Source organism: Venturia canescens, chromosome 3 (assembly GCF_019457755.1).
Source record: "Venturia canescens isolate UGA chromosome 3, ASM1945775v1, whole genome shotgun sequence".
NCBI classification, from domain to species: Eukaryota; Metazoa; Arthropoda; class Insecta; order Hymenoptera; family Ichneumonidae; genus Venturia; species Venturia canescens.
The window spans coordinates 10,375,346-10,392,508 of record NC_057423.1 but is presented as its reverse complement, the minus strand read 5'-3'; the positions used below and the strand labels follow the sequence as shown (position 1 = coordinate 10,392,508).

Below are 17,163 nucleotides of genomic sequence, written 5' to 3'. Positions count from 1 at the left end.
TCATCTCGACGACATCGGCAGAGCCTCCACCTCCCTCTTCCTCCCTTGCTGTCTCGCTCGCAACTCCCCTGAGGGAAAAATGGCACGCATACAGAAACGGAGCCTGTTACATTCGCGCGGTAGGTTCGCGGAGCCGAGTCTTTCTTTCGTGGTTCGAGCTCATCTTTCTGCTTTCTCACATCAGAAGTTTCCTTTTCTCAGGCTTACAGGCTTCATTCTATCATCGAACTTCCCGTCTCTGTTGCATTCGCGTAAACGCTCGGCGAGGCAACCACCTTTAATTAGACCCCCCCCCCCCGCTCCTCTTTTCATCTTCGTCTCCCTTTCACCTCTCTTTCTCTCTTTTGCTCACAACTTCCGAGAATCCAGACAATTACCTGCCCACTCTACCGTTCCCGGGACGAGAGAATACACCGTTTTACGTTTATGTGCACTCACTATTTATCTGTATACACGTACACAATCCAACGATCCAGGGACGCGCGATCTTGCATGACGTACGTGCGCCAGAATTTAATCCAGCAAACATCACTGCACTACATTCATATATGACTATACATGACTCTATATTTAAGCTCTTGATAACTATCGAAACAATTTGCTGCACAGTATCATTGAAATTATATATATCGTCGTTTATCCCACGATGGATCTTTTCCTGATATGCATTCACCGTGGTCGTACAGCGAGAAAATCGTGGGGGTGTCGTCGTTTCTGCCCACGTCAAATCTACTGAAGGGGAATTTTTTTTAGTCAGGTTGAAAGTTATTGAATCAAATTCGAGGACGACAGTCTACGTGCTTTTCCTCTTACGTTGGATGAGTTAAGGATTTTTATGAAAATGGAAGGAACATATTTTTGGTGGGCCCCATTTCATATGAACTTTCAATATTTCATACGAGTATGCAACGAAATAAGGCTTTTTGTAGACTTTTTACAAGTTTTTTTTCTAGACTACGAGCTTTTGGTAGCCCAATAACGTGGCAAAATTAGCATTGAATATTTTGGTTAATATCGACAGTACTCACTTTTGCTGAAAAGCATGTCACATGATTTTTTGACAATTTTCATTTATGAAAAATGATACCGCGATTAATTTTAGGGAGGGAGAATTTTAGGGAGGTTTGATTGAACATTTTCTTTTTAAATCTGAAAAAAAGAAGCAGGAAGGGGGGAAAGCAGAAAATTCGAAATACGAAATAAGGATGATTTTTCGGAGCCACCCAACCACTTTTACGTGTTACAGATAAGGGGGGGTTGTAGGAGTTTGGAACAATGAATCCTGAAAGAATGAATAATTACAGTAACTAAAAAATAAAAATTTCGCTCATGAAAACAAAATGGTGTTACCTTCGACATTCTTAAAATTCATCATATAACTTTTTTATTTATATTACACGTTGGCAAAAATGTTGGGAGCATTTTTCGTTGATGACAATAGCGAAGAAACTGAAATTTCATTCGGATTTTTCGAAATTTTTTTTTTTTTTTTTTTTTTACTTTTTGTACATTCCCCCTCCCCAAAATGAATCCACACATCATGTTTTATTGGGAATGATGCTGAAAAAAAAATGTAGGACCATTTTAGCAAAAGTGAGTATTTTAAATATTTACCAATATTTTGTAGTGCTGAAATTTGTATGGAAGAAACGCGATGACAATTGCTTCATTTCTAAGAATTTTCAGTACTCTTTAATCTCTTGAGTTCTCGAATGGAAATCGTAAGAAGGAATAGGCGAATTTTAGTTGCCTAAATTTCAATGTAAATTGAGAGCATTATCAGAATACTAAAATCTTTAGACTGCGCACATATTCAAAGCCGAACACGAACGATTTCTTGATCAGAAGTGTTCCGTGCGTTAGAGCGCGAGTGATTTTTTCACGAAGAAACTTATCGAGTCGAGTGTTTTCTTTTCCCTTCGTATACTCAATGTAAATATACTTTTGGAGCAAATTGGTGCTCCGGTAAATATATGTATGTGGCAAATGCGTAAAATGGGCGCGGCACGCATACATGTCTTGTGGGTATACCGAAACCCTTGCCGGATTGTTCCGTATTAGGCACCGCGCGAACCATTTACGGAAGCTGAGCGCCAACTTAATACCTTCTGTCCGTGCAACTTCTTTCTATGTTGCGATACACTCATTATTTCGCAGCACCTTTCGCGGATGAATTGCTCGCCGTCGTACGCTTTGTGTGACGCAAGATTATGGCCTCGTCGTACATCAACTTTTTTCATCCCCAAATAATACTCAATCAAGTATTTCCGACACAATTATCCTCTTTCGGTATTCTGCGTATAATTAATTTTACATTCTCAATTTTCAGAGCTTCGAGTTTCGTTCTCGATTCTTTAAACTCACATTAAGTCTGCTCGACTGCCAATTTTTATTGATTTCACATTTGTGAAGGCACTCTTGAACTCTTTATTTTTAAACTGACAAGGAATGCGAATAGAAACGATTCTGGTCTCGAGGATTTCGACACTCGTTCAATGCAGTTTTGTTTTTTCAAGAGCTCATCGATGATAATTTCCTGCTCGGCGTTCAAATAATCGATAATAAAAAGGATGAAAAATTTTGTTTGACTTTCAGATTCACACGCATCTGTTGAACGGCCGTCCCGGGGCTGTGAATCACTCGAGCTCGCTTCAAGAATTCACTCAAGCGAGATACGTGAAGCTGCGCTTTCAAGGGCTTCGCCGCGGTGGCGGTGTCATCGCTGACAAAAGACGAGCATTCTACTCGATAAAGGAGATCAGCATCGGCGGACGTTGCCTCTGCTCTGGTCATGCATCCAGATGTCGGTACAGCCCTCGACACGGGGTTAGTAGCCTATGAATATTTATTTTTTCAACGAATCAAAACTTTCGTCGAATCATACGAAGAATGGAAAAATCAATGGATTTGCTGCACTCTAAGAATCGGTATGAGCGGTTCAACACGCAGGAATAATGATTCAAGAAAATTTCAGTTCGAGTCTTGAACATCCGACGTGGAAGCTCCACAATTGTTTGCGATTGTCAAAAACGTCAACTTTCATTGATTACTCTAAGAATAGTAATTATTTAATTAGCAAGTTTTTAAGACGATTTAAAGTCATAAGAGTTCAAAGTACAGTTGACAGAATTTTTGTAGTGCTCACTCGTGACATTTTCAGCCAAAATTAAACACTTTTTCAGTAAAGCGATGTACAGATTTAAGAGTGTTTAATATAAGTTAATTAAAAATGAAGAAAATGGCATATGACGATGAAAGAAAATGAAAATTAATAGACGAACGATTGCTTCGGTGAGTTGGAATCGGTGGGTCGTCTTTTGCCGCAGCGATTGTCCTCGTATCGTAAATAAGGTAGCACTCCTTAAAAGAACAGTCTTTTGTGCACGATCAACGTTAATTACCATTGTCCTCAACATACTTTCTCCCGGTGGAAAGTACAAAAAAGTGAGGGCGCACATTTACTTTTTAAATATATAGAGATATAAAGGAGGAATGTGAACTGCCTCTTCTCGCAAAGTACGATGAAAAAAATGCTCCGACTATGGTCATTGCCAAGTTTGGCGACTGTCGCTGCATTTTCAGCTCTCTCAGCCAGTGCATGTCCGTAAGGATCGATCCTTCAGCTTTTATGCATTACTCTTACATTCGTAACGAAACTTTGTCCCCAGCTTACTTCTCACGTAAATTCTGTCCAATGTCCGCGCAGAATTATTCCTTGGCTTAGTGCAGATATCGGTCACGATCTCCGAACGTCGGATTATCATTTTTTCATTCGCAATCCCCGGGGCAAGACGCCCCTTAAGGTGGAAGAAGATGCGCATACATTTTTACACGTTGACCTCATTACATTGGTATAAATTACTTCGAACCTGTTGAATTTTGGTGAACACATTTTTTTCCTCATTTTCTCTTAAGGTTATTCATGCACAAAACAATTTTCTTAAGAAAGTCCTGAAATTTACACAGAGTTTAATTAGGTAGTCGACTGACACGAATATCAAATTTCAAAGGATTCGTCTTATTGGTTATTTCGATAAGCGTGCTTAACGAGGGTGGATCACGAAATAAAAATAATCAGAATTTGATTAAATTCTGTGATAACATTCTTTGGCATCTTGTGTACAAATACAATTTTTTTCAAATTTTTTTACCTCATCGTTATCGCATAATTGAGCGTTAAACCGAAGTTCTTATGCACGAGATGTATAACTGTCTATGTGTAAACTCTATGCTTACACACGTGACTTTAGTGCTCAATTACTCGAGAGCTATGTGGCAGAAAAATCTAAAAAAATTTATATTGTCTTATATATTTTTAAAGAATACATTTACCAAATTTTATGAAATTCTTATCATTTTAAAATTCTTAATATTTTTAACATGGCTTAGCATGGCAACATTACACAGGGTTGTAGCAACTGTACGTAAAAAAACGTTTATCTTTCCATGTAACGAATAAAAAAGTACACAATAACAGTGAAGTATATAATGAATAAGGTATGGGAAAAAATTCGAGAAGATTGTCTTCCTAGTAATACAAATATATTACGTTAAAGATTGAACGATATTGACAATGAGCACTCGTGTAAACTCACATTTGCTTACTTCGGCATTTTGTTTCTTCTTGGCTTGGCCCATTCCTATCACAGCCATCTGTGTGATGGATCCCCGATTAATGAATGGCTTGTAATTTCATTCGCCAAAAAATAAATTGCAAAAATTTATTTACAATTTTGAATCAATAACTCTGATATTAATTTAGAGTGATAATAATTGGGAAGTAAAAATTGACCCAATTTAGACACCCGTAAAATACGATCAACTCAACATCTCACTAAACTAATCAATTTAACTTTCACCGTGAATCATATACGAGCTTATCGAAGTTACAAAAAAATTGGATGAATAATATTTCACCAATACCGATTATCGTAAAATCTTTTGCTTTTTCAAAACGGAAATTCCATTGCTAAGCCATTGAATATGTAAGTGAAGATTTAATTCGATCGGTCCCGTCGAGAATATCACTTGACTTTTTGCGACCGTGATCCCGCGTTCGGTGCTACTCTTCGGTCAATCTCACTGGCCTCGCTTGAATTCAAACTGAGAATTTTCGGTATAACGAGATTGTCGAGGGACGATAAATGATCATTGATTCAGAAGAGGCCCCATTATCGATGTATATACGAATATAGTTCGGTGGAGTCAACTTATGGCCACGACGATTGTCATCGTAATTGAATTAGTTTTTAGCCTTTGCTACCATTTTCCCCTCAGCAATCATATTATTCATCCCACTCGATCGCCAATCTTTGCTCGTACCCAAACTCATTGATTCCAAAGTGCCACATGCCCGATGGCATAGAAGGCATAGCGATCGAATTTTTCAAGGTCCGAGCGTACATTCGAACAAGAACTTCGAACTGTCAAAATGACATCTTTATATCCGCTCGAGTGTCATTTTTTTACGATAACATAATTGGAATAATTTGTCATCAATTCATCGTTTTATTCAATTTTATGCAACTTTTCCTGTAAAGAAAACTAAAATCGAAGTTGCAGTTCATTTTCGCATCCTTTTTAAATTAGTTTTCCAATTTTTTATCGTTTATTCATATTCTTTCGGAATACTGATGAATTTTCAGATTTAAATACACTGAACACAAAAACAAGATTTCTTACATCATTTTTTGTGGAAATTAAAAGATCGAAATTCTTCGAACACACGAACGCGGGATTGTTCACTTCGAAAGCAAACTTTAACGAACTGTTTTATGTACGAAAAAAATGAGTCGAACAAGAGCCAAAGCCAACGAAATTTCCAGCATCTTTTGCCCGAAAATCTGGGAATTTATCAACGTCAGAAGTTTTTCTACAGAATTGTAACATAAAATTATTCGAATGAATATGTCTCGAGGATCTCGAATAATATTTTACAGAATAATCTAATTGATGATTGGCGCAGATACGCCGAAAAATCATTTTGAGAATCGCCCCCGCAATTTTAACGAGGAATATCGCCGAGCACACTCTGCTTCGGTAATTTGGTCGTGTGTGGTCGATTCGGTCGAGTAGCTCGAAATTTGTACACACTTGGAACCGTTTTTTTTTTTAATGGCTCAGCGATCAAGCGATGAATCACTGCGACCGATCCTCCCGTTCACCTTTCGTCGTTATTTACCGGCCCGATAATCGCCTCTGGCCAAAACTACACGTTTACGTTCTCACATTTATACATATCCGCTCTCTACAAACTCTCCAAAAAACTTACGTATGTGTATATATAAAATATACACGGGTAATCAAGTCCACGGTTCCTGCAATTAGTCCTTACCGCAGTGATCTGTCAACGTAACGAGAGAACACGGTAACGAACTAAATTTATATTTTCACAAATGTTAAGTGACTACCGATTCATTTGTCGGCTTAATATCCACAGGGAAGTACCAAAGTCAATTTTTTTTCCATTAATCTCCAAATTGGATCTTCCCAGTGTGTTTTTGTGAAATTTTTTCAATTATTATTTTCCGTTATTTCCGCTCATTTATGTCGTGTGAAATATTTTTTGATCCCAACAAATTTCAGCAGAGTTATTATCAATAAATATAAGAATGCCGACTAGAGTGATGCAAAAAAATCGATTTTTTTCTCGGAATTCCTACGGTAATCGTTAGTACACGAAAAAAAGTAATTTTCCCAAAATTTCAGATTAAACAAAAGTTTGGATAGTGCTCAAGCCACTTTTCGACATTTCCCTGTCATTTCTGCAATGAGATCAAGAAATATTTTTGCTCCGCGATTTTTGAGAGAAAACAGGAAAATATCGAAAAGTGGTTTGAGCACTACCTAAAAAACTTCTTGAAGTCTGAAATATTGTGAAAATTACTTTTTGTTGATGTACTTTCTTTGATGCACTTTCCCGACGTAATTCGTTCTTTATACTGACTTAAAAACAGAATTACCGAAGATTTCGATAAAGCAAAGTCGCTTTTAATCATTTCAATTCATTTTAATGACGTGTTTTTCTCGAAATAACTGTTTTTGATTGTCGAAACTTTTCTCGAAGGCTTCACTGCACAAAGGGGTTCTGAATGCATATTATATGGGTGAAGCAAATATACACATGTATAAAATGTATGAAGAGATGCGTATGGCGGTTGATAATTTTATTGCCTCTCATAAAGTTTGTCTGAGAGTAAAAAAGAGGGAGAAAGAGAAAGAGGGCGCTAGAGGGATTGAGAGTGAAGGGCCGTTTCGTGATTGCCCGTCGGACTGTGTGCCCGAGGTAATATGGGTCTCGTTGTATATATACGCACAATGATGCTTTTACATTGGTGCTTTTACATTCGCAGACTTAAAGTGTACGTGAAATAATTTATCTCTCTCGTTCCCTCGTATCTTCGAGTCTATCGATCTTTTACGCCATCTTTCCTCTTCTCCGCATGTGTACATTATAAATTCGAGTTGAAGCGAGTTGGTCGTAAACGAGACACAAGCTTGGGTTATTAAAGGGTCACGACATTAATCTAGTCAATGGGGATAATATGGGATGCTGGTCTTCGATTTACTTGTACGGAGGAGCTTTAGACATCAATCATGAAGAATTAATAGTACGGATAACATCGCGTCTCGAGTGGCGTATCTCTTAATCCATTTATTTTTCGGTATTTCTCATTGAGCACGTTTTCATTCAAAGGGAATATTTTTTAAATCGTTTCGTAAAGGGGAAAAGATGTTCTGTTGAATGATAGAATAAAACTGTACAAAGTGGAGCCGGAAACGAGAGGGTTTTGAAGATTCTTAAGGTCTTGACTTTGTTTGGACGTTGGTTAAAGATCAACGACGACGAGATTTCAAGTGTTTTATTATCGTATGCATTTCCATATTTTACAATGCCTCATAGGCACCAAATCCTGTTTTTTTTTTCAGCATCAGGAGTGCGAGTGCGAACGACACACGTGTGGCGAAAGATGTGACAAATGCTGTCCCATGTACAACCAAGTGCCCTGGAAACCTGGCACCTCCGGCAAAGGTTTTCATTGTGAAAGATGCAATTGCAACGGTCACGCGAACTCTTGTCGTTACGATGACGATATCGCGGAGCGGCGATTGTCCCTTGATATACGTGGGAAATATCGGGGTGGCGGTGTTTGTATTAATTGCACGGTTAGTACAAAAATGGAGAAACAAATAATTGTTTACGTCGAAATTGATGGACGATTCAATAATTCGTTTGTAATCGTATTTTAAATTCAGAGTCACCGAATTTCAATGACTGTGGAGTTTACAACGATCTTGAATGAAAAAAAGCTTGGTTTTAATTTAAGGTAGTTCATACACGAAACGACTCTCTTAAGAAAGTCTTGAAATTTACACAGAGTTTAAATGGGTAATCGACACACACGCATATCAAATTTTAAAGGGTTCATCTCATTGGTTATTTAGATAAACGTGCTTAAATATGAAGAAAAATACACAGGGTTGTAGAGACTGTGCGTAATAAATCGTTTATCTTTCCATATTCCACGATTTTCTTACTAGTAATGCAAATATATTACCTTAAAGATTGAACGATATTGGTAACGAGCACTCGTAACCTCAGATTCGCTTATTTCGGCATTTTGTTTCTTCTTGGCTTGGACCATTCCTGTCATAGCCTTCTGTCTTTTTATTAACACTTTGTGCCCTGTATACAGCGATTTTTTACCTTAAAAATAAATAGTATTTTAGCCAGGGGCGAATGGAATTTGGGGTTCACTCAGTGATGGATCCCCGATTAATTAATGGCTTGTTATTTCATTCGCAAAGACATAAGTTGAAAAAATTTATTTACAATTTCGAATAATAACACTGACATTAATTTAAAGTGATTATATCTTCAATTATGGAAGTAGAAATCGATCCAATTTGTACACCCATAAAATACTACCCTACGAGAATGATCTACCTTAAAATAAAATCTCATTGAAAAAAATGGAAAAATACTCGTTTCCATAAATAAGTTATCCTAGCAATAAGTTGATTACGCATTGGACTTGGTTGAATTCGTCGGTAATTGTATTACGTTTGGAAACGACATAAAAAATTTATTGCAGGATCATACAACGGGAATCAATTGTGAGAAATGTGAGATCGGCTATTACAGACCAAACGGCGTTCCGCCCGATGCACCACAGCCGTGTTTACCATGCGATCATTGCAATCTTCAGGGCAGCACCGGATATTGCACACCCGACGATTCTTACACGAACGTTGGAAAGGTAAACTATACAATGCACATGGCTCTCATTTTATGCCGCCAATAAAAATACGATCGTTCCATTACAATAATTAGATGCAGAAACAATGACTTGCGATAAAAATTTACGTTTTTTTTGATCGTTGATCGACACAGATGAATGTTCACGAATCATGATTCAATAGTTTCTTGCCAAGGTTTGATCTTTTCGGTGACGTCACGGATGGTTTTTCGGTTCATTTTATGAAGGTCGAATTTTGAGAGTGACGTTTTCATTTCGATATTCCAGCATTGCTTGAAAATACAGAATCAGAAATGATGAACTATCGAAAAATTATTAGACATCGATTGTCAAAGAAAAAGACTGGAATTGCTGAGAAAATTATTCAATAACGACGCAACAAATTTCATCTTCTTCCTGTTTATTTTTGAACTGCTGATTTTTTGGTTTCCGATACTTTCCTATCGTTTTTCATACTTTCAGTTTGCTCCACGCGATCATATTGCACGATGAATAATGCAGCACTCACATTTTCTGACAAATTTTGAAAAAAATTCCATGAAATCCATACCCTTTGGCAGCATTTTCAATCCGGTATTTTGAATTTCGTAAAAAATCATTCGCCATCTGCGAAGCGCACCGAGTATTTTTCTTGCTCGAAATATCGGAAAAATTATGCACCACTTTAGTGAAAGCAAATCTCATCATTTTTTCGGGCACACGTCCTGAGCTGAACTCAACTGCGGTAATCAACTGAAAAGGTGGCAAACCACAGAAGCACTGTATTTCAAACTTTCTCTAGCATTTTAACACAAAAATTGAGTCAGCATATTCCCTTAATTTCTCATTAAACGAGCTAGGATGGTAACGAATGTCACACTTCTCAACCCACTACGATTTTCGATTATATACTGAGCTGAAAATATTTTCAAACTGCTCCATCTTCACAAAGATTATATAAAATTTATAATTTTCTCGATGTGACGTCACGATATCACAAAATATCTTGAGAACGAGATTTTGCAAAAAAATGAAATGTACAACAAGTTTAATCTCGCGCAAAGAATATTTTGAACTTTGTGTAACGAAAAAAAGAGTCGATTTTCGGTTGACTAAAAGAAATTTCGGTACAAGCAATAATATTCTTGATAAATTTCCTTGAAAACCCTTCAAAATATTCCTCCACGTATGCTGAACGGGCCCGAACTTTGAATCGGTTTTCTCTACGATTTTTGTCGATTCGTTCCTACGTTCGTTGATAAAAAAACGAATTTGAGAATGCAATAACGAAAATGAATATGAAAAACTCGTCGAAAAACTGCTAAATTTATTCGCAACAAAAATCTCGTAAATTTTCACGGTCACTGGGCTGCTGCTGTTCATCCTTTGTTGACGCGTACGAGGTGTGCATCAGGTTAAAAAACCGGCCGTTATTCTCGTGAAACGTAAGAAGTATTGGCGGACGTTTTTTATTTTCAGGTAACAGGTGCCTGTGAGTGTAAGCCCGGTTATTCCGGGTACAAGTGTGATCAGTGCGCGGCAGGCTATCGTCAATTTCCCGATTGCATGCCATGCCCGTGTGATTCCCGAGGAATTTTACCAGCCCACGATTGCGAGGGTGATTGTTTGTGCAAGCTTCACGTTGCCGGTGAATTTTGCGACGAATGCAAGACCGGATATTACGCTTTGACACGCGACAATCTAGAGGGCTGTCTGCAGTGTGACTGTTTCGGCATTACGAATGAGTGCAGAGCTGCCAAATTGACTTACGAGCCGGTGAGTTTGACCATTCCTCATAATCCGTGAAAAAAAGCCTTAAGCTCCCGCAGCACAATATTTCTTTCGAACGTTTAGCAAATACTTGGATGTCTCTCAGCATCGATTTAGCACAATCTGATTTTCCCAAGCTGCACTAACCATGCACCGCTCAGTGGATAATGACGGCGTCGGTGCCATTGCCATCTGATCTTTTCTCTTTTATCGCTAATGCTTGTATCATAATAATCATTGGAATCGATTTAACGTCGATCACCTTAAGGAAAACGGCGCGTCATAAATTCTTCGTCTCTCTCGTCCCCCCGCCGGGCTCTCTCCCTCGCGCTTTATTCGCGAGATCAGAGATAAGGTAGGACGTTGAGCTTTATCGAAGTGAATTGTAGTATTAGTAACGTAACGATGCTGCTTCGTGTAGCCCAGAGTGGATATACGTGTATGAACCACCCCGTCTGTATAAAAGCATCGCATACGAAACGTACGAAAGCGTGTTATCGGTGTGTTGGCGGTTCGAAACGATCGAGCCAACCCGCAATTACGTTGTCGCTGTAACGACTCCTTCGTGAAGACACACGCGCGCGCGCGCACACACACAACGGTGACGGTGAACACGCATACAAGGATAAATAAAACCGCGCATGAAGGATGATGATTTGTCCACCTTAAGAGAGTTGGCATATCGTAATTATTATTATCACATGAGCGCTCGTTCGCAAAGCCACGATTTCTATTTACCGCAACGAGAAATTATCTGCTTCTTCCGCAACTCGGTGCTGCAATCTCTTCCAACTCTTGAATAAATGAGCCTATAAAACGAATAAAAAAGAGGCCGCTGAAATAAAAATATAATCAATAACGTTTCATTGAGGATTAATCGCTGACAGTTGATTTTTTATTATTACCGGATGTCAGATATCGAGCTTAGAGGGTTGGATGATAACCGACATGAACGCCTCCCGTTCTCTCCTCGTCAATGCCGATCCGGACAGCGGTCTTTTGACCATGTCTTCATTCGAGGTCGAGTATCAAAGTCCGTATTGGCTGGCGCCCAAGATCTATGCCGGAAATCGTCTCTCCTCGTACGGCAGCAATCTCACTTACTCCGTCACCTGGGTCGTCATGCGTGGCGACACCAGCGGCAAACCCACTACAGAGCCGAACGTCATTCTCGTCGTAAGTGTTAACGTCGAGTATTCATTTTTATGCTGCAATAAACGAAATAATGAGATACGACGAATTTTGTGCTTCGAATATTAGATTTTTTTTTTTTTTTTGGTTTTTTTTTCTCTGTACGATTTTCAACGGTTATTTTAGGGCAAAAATGGCATGAGAATCGCATACGGCGAAGAACAATACAGCGGACAAAGCGCCGAGATATCGGTCACTTTTCAAGAACAAGGATGGTTCCATGTTCGCAGCGAGATACGAGACATTCCTACGAGATTAAGGAGAACCGAATATCGCGGCAATCCGGTTACTAGGTCACAAATGCTTCGCATACTTTCCGACGTCCAACACATCATGATAAGGGCCCAATATCATTCCGAGCAGATCGAAGGAAGGTGAGAAAATTCTTCGGGATTCTGCAAACTCAGCATCTCGAATCCGCTCTTTCTCAAATATTTCATTCTCGTCTCAATATCGGGAAGTTAAATAAAATTTGTTCTGAGTTGCCACAGTGCCTTGACGCAAAACTTCCGAAGACAATGAACCTTTGTCGATCTATTTTTATCGCAAAAATTATGCCACGCCAAAATTCTTCGATTTTTTTTCATTTCGAATAATGTCAAACTTCTATTCTAGTAACGGAAGATTATATTTCTCTGAAGAAACTTAGAAGGTTCGTTCCGAAGTCGAAAAAAGTTCGAATCAATCGAGGTTTCATTTGAAATCTCTAAAGAATCGTCGATCCCTCGAGGGTCAATAAGAAACCATAAGCCTTCGTTATTTTTTCAGAAATATATGCATTTTTTGATCAATCGAATAAACTATTACGAAAACAGTCACAAAATTAATATAAATTGAATCAACCGAACCGAAGTAATTGAGTTGAATTTGGATAAATTGGATTTGGTGCAAACCGTTAAATTTTATGCATTGTGGGTTTTTACAGCCTGCTCTCAGCGATATTGCCCATTGGTGAAAAAGCGATTGATGAAACAAGCGAGTCACTGGTCGAGCAGTGCCAGTGTCCCGAAGGCTACGTCGGATTTTCGTGTGAAAATTGTGCCTGGGGATACGTCAAAATAATAACAAACGGTACGGATCACCAAGATCATCACGAGTGCGTGAAGTGCGATTGCAACGGTCATGCTGGCTCGTGTGACCTCGCGATGGGAGAATGTAAGGTGCGTACATTCGTTTTCTACAGTGTGAAACCGGCTCCCTATTCAAAAACTAAATAAATCAAGATCATCGAAGGGTTTTACCGATTGTTGGTAACTTCACTTTCCTGGTTGAATTAACGAGTCCACTCATAGATGTCGCAAGCTGGCAACGTTTAGTCACATCATCGATCATCATCGATCAGCAGTCGGTCAAAAAGTTTTGTAGATCGATGCATATTTATCTTCTGTTGTATACACCATGAGGCAAAGATTTATCTATGAAGTTGTGGCACAGGTTCCTCATCATGGATCCCTTGAAAGAAAAATTATTATCCTTTTTTTCGATCAAAGTATAATAATGAAGCACGTAAAGAAGTTTAGGCTGTACAAACATTTTTTCATCCATAAACAATGACGTGTACGATTCAAAAGTTGGTAAAAAAGTAAAATGAGTTTTGTGGGTGTTCTTTCCATGAGCTTTATATTGTTACAACTTCCAGCAAATGTGTAAACACAGAAAAATTACAATCGATAAAATTTGCCCTAAAAGTCTGAAAAAATTGACATTGGTCAATTTGCTTCTTACTAATTTTCTTAAAAACAAATAATTTTACACCGAGATAGCACTGGATGTGTCTCGATTGCCATAACCGTAAGTTTCATTTGATGTAGATTTTAATTGATTTTTCTCAGCATCAAAGTTTGTAAACTCTCTGTATATTTGACCCATTTTTCTTTACACATTCGACAAATCAATCTGTTCGATAAATATGACAATAATTTTCGTTTTAATGCCTCAACTTCCTCAATCGACTGCAACCGAGTAATCGAGACATTCATTGAATTATTGATTCTTGTACAGATATGCGAACACCACACGACAGGCCCAAAATGCGATCGCTGCTCGCTCGGCTATTACGGTGACCCGACGAGAGGAACACCCAACGATTGCAAGCGCTGCGCGTGTCCCCTTGTCGACGACCTCAACAATTTTAGTCCCAGCTGTCAACTGGATAATCCTGACAACTTGGAGAACGCTTACGTATGCACTCAATGTCCTGCTGGCTACACGGGAGACCATTGCGAGAGGTTAATTCATTGAATGATCCCCTAAACGTTTGTTTGGATTGGGAATAAATTGTGTTTACAAACTGACATTTGATCTCCTTGTCGTCTCATCCACGATTTATTCTGCAGCTGCGATTATGGCTACTTTGGAGACCCAACGAAACTAGGAAGGAAATGCGAACCGTGCTCCTGCAACGGAGGAAGCTGCGATCAAGAAACTGGACAGTGCTTGGAGTGCCAAGGGAATACCGAGGGCTGGCGATGTGACAAGTGCAAGGAAAATCATTACGGGAATCCACTCGAGCAAAACTGCCTTCGTAAGTTTGCTTGTTTCGTATGCTAGACGCACATATTAACAAATTTGATCATCTCGAACTGGCATCGGCCCATACCCGAGTAAACATTCTTGTGATTTCCACTTTTGGTAAGAATTTGGTTGAATCGAGAGTTCAGAATCGAAGCAGGCTTCATAAACTCTGGATTCGAATATTTCTTGATTTTGTTTCCAATTCAAATTGTAATTTTATGTACTTTAAATGTATATTTTGAAAAATTGTGTGTTTTTTTTGCAGCTTGTGATTGCGACCGTATCGGGAGTAATTCGAGTGCTTGCGACCCGATCAGTGGCCAATGCGCCTGTTTCCCGTTATTTGGATCCCGTGATTGTTCGTCGTGCATCGAAGGATACGGAAATGTTAACGCCGGTTGCAAAGTGTGCGATTGTGAGATCGGGGCAGTCGATAAAGTTTGTGACTCCGTAACCGGAAATTGTGTTTGTGCAAAGGGTGTTGTTGGTGATCGCTGCGATGAGTGCGAGCTTCACCATTACGGATTGAGCATAAACGGCTGTAGCGGTAAGTTTAGTGTTATGAGATTAATCATGATTACGACGAAATATAAATGAAGCGCCGTCGAGCTTACGTTCGGTAAAGATGATAAAATTTACTAAAACACTGATCGAAATAATCATGAAATCGCGATGTAAAATATTCAGAATGTGAAAGCTAATTAAAAGACATCGGTGCGAGGAAAATTGAAAATGAAATTGGAGATCGAGGCATAATGATCGCGAAAGTCTGCAAAGCGGAAATTCATCACAAGAAAGAGGGAGAGAGTTTTACGATGAATTTACCTTTCCTCTCGACCAGTCGCATAGCCTCTCTCAGGGTCTGCCAGCCTACGCGCGAAAACTGCTCTCCCACGCGCTCCAAACGTGAAATTAACCAGTTATAAGACACTAATAAATAACTCGTCGATGTTGCCGCTTGCACAAATACACATGCGCGCACATTTGAATGTGGAAGTTGTGAGGGAAGTGAGGTGCACGAATCCGTGTACTCGAGGCCGAGTGTGTGCCGTCGACCTTTTTCTCCGTTTGTTTTTGCGCGTTTTTATTTGATTTTTTTACATTTTTTTACCCCTCGCAACTCAGGCTCGTTCAGACGACCCGGTGCTGCATGTCCGCAATCGCAATCCGATGATATTTATGTACTCGATGATTCACTTTGCGATGAACGTCTCGATGAGATCGGAAAAATAAATAAAACAAATATTCCGGGAATATTTCGCGAATATCTTTGAACCATTTTTTTGGCCTCGTCACACACACGCACAGTTGACAAAAGTTATACAGGAAAATTGGAGATTGAAGAATCAAATATTTAAACTTCGGCTCAGGATTCTAATTCCCATAGGAAAAGTTGAAATAACATTTTTCGATCAAACCCCTTGTTGCTGTTGAAACAAAGTCAAAACGTATGAAACCATTCTGCAAAGCATAACATTTCTCGGAAATAGTGACCAGCTCCGTATTCGTATCGTCGATATTCACTCTTTAAATCCATTAGCAAAACGGTTTTCTTTGAAATTTATACGTAAACGTATTTTCGATTTTTCCAAATCGATTTTTTTAGAATTTTGACGATTCACGAACCGGTGCATTTTTGCGCGATTTCGTGACAGCCTTTCGCCAAGTTTTTTTGTCAGCCATATTTTAGAAGTTTCAGTATCGCTTTCGAGCCACGTGCCAACATCAGACAGCAACATTTAAACGGGAAAAACTCACCATTTTGGTTGACAAATGCGTACATAATTGAGAGCACGATCTCGTCGAATTTATTTTTCGACACAAGAATTATGACAGTTTACTTCGTAGTTTGGCAGTATTTCGACCATTTTTAATATTTCGTTCTCGCTAATCAGTCTTTCGCATCTGACCGTATTAGAAGCTGATTTTATGATGTTCAGTTTTACTGCATCGGTGCGGACGATTGATTCCCAGTTCGGACAGCCCATCGCGCATATACGTCGAAGAAAAAACTTAGGAAATTTGACACAAATTTCAACATTTCGCCACTCCTTCGAAGCTCCTTAATTTGGAAGGACTGCTTGTATTTTCCGCGATCATTTTAACAGTCGATGACGAAGCGATGAGCCCTACGAATGTCCCCTCATCAATATTTCCACTTGTACTACAATCCTCGTGTCGAAAACTTGCGTCCCGTTAACGAAATACGAAAGAACAATGAATGTTAAAAGTACAACGAACGAGTCTTGGTCTCGCGATGAAAATATTTAGCTACATTCTCTGGCGCGGGTGGTCCGTTTTCTGCGCGATGCTTAATTTATATACCCCGAGCTGTTCCGGGACGTTAATTAAACTTCTTACTACTGTTGAACCGCCGCCATATTCCGACTTCTTAAACGTACCGTGTTACCTTTTCACCTTCACATTACTCGCCTTCAATTGACACGCT

The 17,163-nt window shown here is 39.0% G+C and overlaps 1 protein-coding gene and 1 long non-coding RNA gene across 2 annotated transcripts in view; one reads left to right on the top strand and one right to left on the bottom strand.

Moving 5' to 3' along the window:
- The window catches only part of wb (wing blister), a 149,760-nt gene that overhangs the window by 54,681 nt on the left and 77,916 nt on the right, over positions 1 to 17,163 (top strand). The window contains exons 4-13 of the mRNA XM_043415324.1: positions 2,596 to 2,826; positions 7,930 to 8,166; positions 9,096 to 9,260; positions 10,719 to 11,015; positions 11,925 to 12,185; positions 12,327 to 12,574; positions 13,126 to 13,360; positions 14,202 to 14,428; positions 14,537 to 14,724; positions 14,980 to 15,261. Coding sequence (XP_043271259.1) covers positions 2,596 to 2,826; positions 7,930 to 8,166; positions 9,096 to 9,260; positions 10,719 to 11,015; positions 11,925 to 12,185; positions 12,327 to 12,574; positions 13,126 to 13,360; positions 14,202 to 14,428; positions 14,537 to 14,724; positions 14,980 to 15,261 — 2,371 coding nt within the window. The remainder of the gene's footprint in view (positions 1 to 2,595; positions 2,827 to 7,929; positions 8,167 to 9,095; positions 9,261 to 10,718; positions 11,016 to 11,924; positions 12,186 to 12,326; positions 12,575 to 13,125; positions 13,361 to 14,201; positions 14,429 to 14,536; positions 14,725 to 14,979; positions 15,262 to 17,163) is intronic.
- Positions 9,061 to 15,664, bottom strand: LOC122408534 (uncharacterized). The gene is made up of 4 exons (XR_006260497.1): positions 15,540 to 15,664; positions 13,442 to 13,652; positions 11,915 to 12,217; positions 9,061 to 11,818 (listed from the first exon to the last, which is right to left on the bottom strand). It is a non-coding gene; the product is annotated as an uncharacterized lncRNA (long non-coding RNA).